Source organism: Poecilia formosa, unplaced genomic scaffold (genome assembly GCF_000485575.1).
Source record: "Poecilia formosa unplaced genomic scaffold, Poecilia_formosa-5.1.2 Scaffold1140, whole genome shotgun sequence".
Classification (NCBI taxonomy): Eukaryota; Metazoa; Chordata; class Actinopteri; order Cyprinodontiformes; family Poeciliidae; genus Poecilia; species Poecilia formosa.
In genome coordinates, this window is record NW_006801079.1 from 20,246 (window position 1) to 24,850 (window position 4,605).

The window sequence follows — 4,605 nt, forward strand, 5'->3', positions numbered from 1 at the left end:
GTGTCAGCTCCACTTCCTGTTTATGGTCACAGTGTCAGCTCCACTTCCTGTTTATGGTCACAGTGTCAGCTCCACTTCCTGTTTATGGTCACAGTGTCATTGTATGTGTCAGAAATTCCACACATTTCAGATTTTAATTTCTAACAGAAAACCTGACCAGGTCGTTTAACTGGATGTTTCTATGTGTTGTTTATTTCATAAAACCTCAACAAAAACAGAGTGAGGTTGTGAATCAGTTCCTCTGTTCTTCAGAATCATTCAGATCAACTGTAAACAACCAATAAAAACACCGTCTCTATGGAGACAGAGGGAAAATAAAAACGTGTCACCGTCGGCATGGAGGAAGCAGCTTATGAATAAACCTGATTTAAATCCTGATGGCAGCAGGATGAAGGCAGAGGAAACAAGTTTGGCTTGGTTTAAAAGCTCCAGGTTTTAAACCGACGGGCCCTGAATGCAGCGCAGCTTTTCGTCTCCTCTGATTTCCCATCATTCAGAGGGAAACCGCAGCGCCGGCTGCAGGATGCGAAACGCCACAGGAAAGCTTTTGTTCTCCACCGACCTGCCAGCTCTTCCTCCCAGCATGTTTTAGTTGGTTCCCAGCAGAGGAACCGGGCCAGGAACAGGGCCGTCAGAACCCGCTCAGAACCTGACGCCCAGTTCTAATAAAACTCAGATCCCAGATCTAAACCATTAATTACAGCAATTAAAGATGAAGTTAAAAACAGCTGATAAGCAGATAAATCAATATTCCTCTAAATAGATTCATTATATTTGAAGGATTCCTTATTAAATATATGATGAACGAGTAAAATAGTCAAGAAAAATGTAACAAATATGAGTTTAATAAAAATATCTTCCTGCGGTGACTGTTTTAAATATCTCACCGTTTCTATAAGCAGAGATTCTTTGGTAGGAGACAGAATCTGATTGGTTCTGATTGGTTCTGATTGGTGAAAACAGACTCTGTTTTCTCTAATATGAGGACATTTTTGATTCTGGTTTTTCTTAATGTCATTAATAAATAAATTGTGTTTCCTTTAACACAACAAAAGGACATAAACAGCCTGAACATTTAAGAAAATAAAATGTACTTCAAATTTAAACCTTTAGCAATAAAAATAAATATGTAACGGTGCATTAATATTTATCCTGTATCCTTCATTTAAACAGGACAATAACTCATTGACATTTAAACCTCTTTACCAAAACTGCATCATAAAACACAACATGTCAAAATATGAGACCAAATACACAAAATACATAAACTTGGTTTATTGTGCTAGATATAAACTAATCAGATTAAACTATTTATTTTTTCATAAACCTTTTCAATTTTTTTCTCAGGTTTGATTTTATTTAACCAATCAAGAGGCTTAAAATTATGAAGAGGAAAGAAATGAAAGCAACAAGAAGCAATGAATCAATTAATTGTATGACAAATTCAAATGAGCTTAATTTAATTTCTGGTGGTTAATATTTGTTTACTGAGACTTTGTTTTGGGTTTTAATTCCATTTTATTTATGGTTTTTACTTGTTTTATTTATTTGGATATTTAAACTGTCTTCCATGTCCAATGATAAATGTTTGTTAAAAACTGTATTAATTTTTGAGAGGGAGAACTTGTATTATTATGCTATTATCAATATATTATGTGGAAATGGCCTCAAAACAATATTATCATTTATGCAATAATTTCTGGGATAAGTTCATTCAGTCATTTGTTAATGAATCTACAGTTATTGTATTGTTTAGCATTTATCATTACAAATTTCTTAAGAATTTTCATTTATTGCCTTGTTTAAAAAACTGACATAAATGCTATTTTAAGCTGTTTATTCCAGGAGAGCATCAACAAATAATCAATAAATTCAGTAAAATTAAGTACAGTGACTGTGTTCAGTTTAGTGATATAAATTATATATTTCTAACTTGTGACATCCTGAAGAAGCTTGTATCAAACACAAATGTTTTCCAAGAGCAGGATTTGTGTTTGTGGCGCAATGAGTGCTTTTCCAGTCACAACCATACAGATGAGTAAAAAAAATAATTTGTGTATTTAATTATAATTATCGTTATCAATCAATCAAAGTTTATTTGTATAGCATTTCAGCATCAAGGCATGTCAAAGTGCTTTACATAATTAAAATAAAAACAGCATGTGACATTGAATAAACAGTGAGAAAGACATTTTGAAAAAGATTAAAAAAGATAAAAACATTAAACCCCCTTTTAGGACTTTAGTTAAACGTCGTTTAACAAGGATTCTCACACCTCATTGCACCGAAATATCCCGATGAAATTCTAAGCCCATGTCGCTCAGCCTTACTCTAAACTTTGGCTGGAAGCTGCTTTTTTCTGTCAGCTTTAGATTTAATGTTATTATTATGAAACATTCCAGGCTGCAGAATTGGTTCAGGAAGTTGTTATCTTAGTTTTCCTCCTCCACCATGTCTGTTTGAACACACCTTTCCGGCTGCAGGTCTTACCTGTACCAGCCCAGCCCCTTGTCGTAGCAGCGGTCGAAGAAGTGCGGCTCAGTGCCCACGGCTCTGACGTCCGGGTGGACCCGCAGGAACTCCAGCAGCGCCCGGGTTCCGCCCTTCTTCACCCCGATGATGATGGCCTGCGGGAACTTCTTGCTGCCGAAGTTATTGAAGATGGAGATGTTGTCGAGAGGCCGCATTCCGCCGGCGGAGTCCGCCAGCCGGTGCCGGAGCAGCGGCACCGCGGAGCCCAGGAGCCGCCCGCCCTCCGGAGCGCCGCTGCTGAACACCGGCCGGGGCAGCGCGTCGCAGCGGCTGCTGAGGCAGTAGCAGAGGTAAGTGAAGAGGAGGATCATGGTGAGGAAGACGGGCAGCCTGGACTGCGCCTTCAGGTGTCCGAAGTTGAGCGCAGCTCTCCATCTACTGCATCCCATGGAGGACGGAGCGCAGGACGGATGGCACGCCGAGGGACTTCATGGTTCAGCCGCGAACCGGATCATCTCATCCACAGGCGCGATGTGCGCCAAACCTGCCCACTGCGCGTCACGGCGGAGCGCCACGCATCCATCACTGAGGGACCCTCACGTCCCCAGACTGGAGAGCAGCATGCCGGGATGTTCGGCTGGTCCTCCGCGGGGTCTGGTCCCGGTGCTCCACGGGAAACCCACATCCACGCCCCGTCCGTCCAACACACGCCCCCTCCGGCCCCAGCCCTCGCTGCGCCTCGGCGCGCGGAAATAACCCCGAAAATAGCGATTATCCGGTCAAAGAGAGGAAAAAGTCTCATGTTAAATGATTATTAGAGCAATTTCAGAGGAATATGGTCGTTAGTTTAATGATATTTAATGCGCTTTTAATGCACTGGAAGGGAAGGAGGCCTGGAGAATGATGGAGGAGGAATATTAGTTTGTGATTGTCGACCAGAGTTCATTTCTCCTCATTTCCGCTGAATCCTCCACACTGCAGCTCTGCAGCTCCAGATCCAGAGTCAGAGGTTTCATGGCTCCACGTCCAGAGAGGAGCCGCCTGCACGGCCACACACCCTGCTGGAGCCGAAGATGACACTGATGTATCCCCCAAACACACACACACACACACGCACACACACACACACACACACACACTATTTTAACTAGTCATGATGCCTTCAAAGACCGTGGAGCCTCTTAAATCAACTTCTCTTCACAAACTGTATAAATTGGTTCTTACACTGTAAAAAATAAGAAAAACCTGATAAAAATATAAAACGGGGTGTTTTCTCCTTTTTTTAATGAATATTGCAGAATTATTGACTTTAAATATAAACTCTTTATGTTCAATTTGTCAGATTTGTTTCCATCAGGAAAGCAAACGTTGTCCCACTTCTATATTTAGTTTGTCAGCAGAGTTGAACTCAGACTTCCTGCTGAGAGACTTTCTGACCGAAGCTGAACTTTGTCTCCTGCAGCTCAGATTCACCAGCAGAACCGTCAGCCTGTCCACTTATGTGTAACTGGATGGATTAAAAATATTTTCTGGTTTCTGTTGATCTCCAGTTTCTGTGCTTCTGGCTGCAGCAAAACATGTGATGAGTAAAAATGCTGCAGCAAGTCAAACTCACTTTATCCACCACAGAAAACTGAAGGAATTTACCAGAGATGTCACTGAGAAACCAAGAGCTCTGCTGCGGTTAGCTGCTGCCTAAGTATAGGCATGCAGCCATGCAGCCATGCAGCCATGCAGCGCTGCATTAACACACGGGTGTGGCTTGGAGCGCAGCAAGGGAGGCACGCTAAGTGGCAGGCAGGAAGACACGGGACTGCAGCTTCATGGAGGGAACGCAGAGGGAACTGAATCAAGTTCAGTCCAGCAGCTTCAACCTCTAGACATGAAATAAAACACAAGAAGTAACAAAGACACAGAACAGCAGGACAGCAGGTAGTACCAGGTAGTATCAGGTAGTATCAGGTAGTATCAGGTAGTATTAGGTAGTACCAGGTAGTATCAGGTAGTATCAGGTAGTATCAGGTAGTATTAGGTAGTACCAGGTAGTATCAGGTAGTACCAGGTAGTATCAGGTAGTACCAGGTAGTATCAGGTAGTACCAGGTAGTACCAGGTAGTATTAGGTAGTACCAGG

At 42.1% G+C, this 4,605-nt stretch overlaps 1 protein-coding gene across 2 annotated transcripts in view; it reads right to left on the bottom strand.

Moving 5' to 3' along the window:
- LOC103132581 (heparan sulfate glucosamine 3-O-sulfotransferase 6-like) overlaps positions 1-3,729 on the bottom strand; it is a 12,633-nt gene extending 8,904 nt beyond the window's left edge. For both annotated transcript variants that reach the window (XR_001660999.1, XM_007544396.2), the window contains exon 1: positions 2,491-3,729. Coding sequence is in view for 1 of the 2 variants with exons in the window: in XM_007544396.2 (XP_007544458.1) it covers positions 2,491-2,921 (431 nt within the window). In the remaining variant the exon portion in view is untranslated. The remainder of the gene's footprint in view (positions 1-2,490) is intronic.
- Positions 3,730-4,605: the final 876 nt, after the last annotated feature.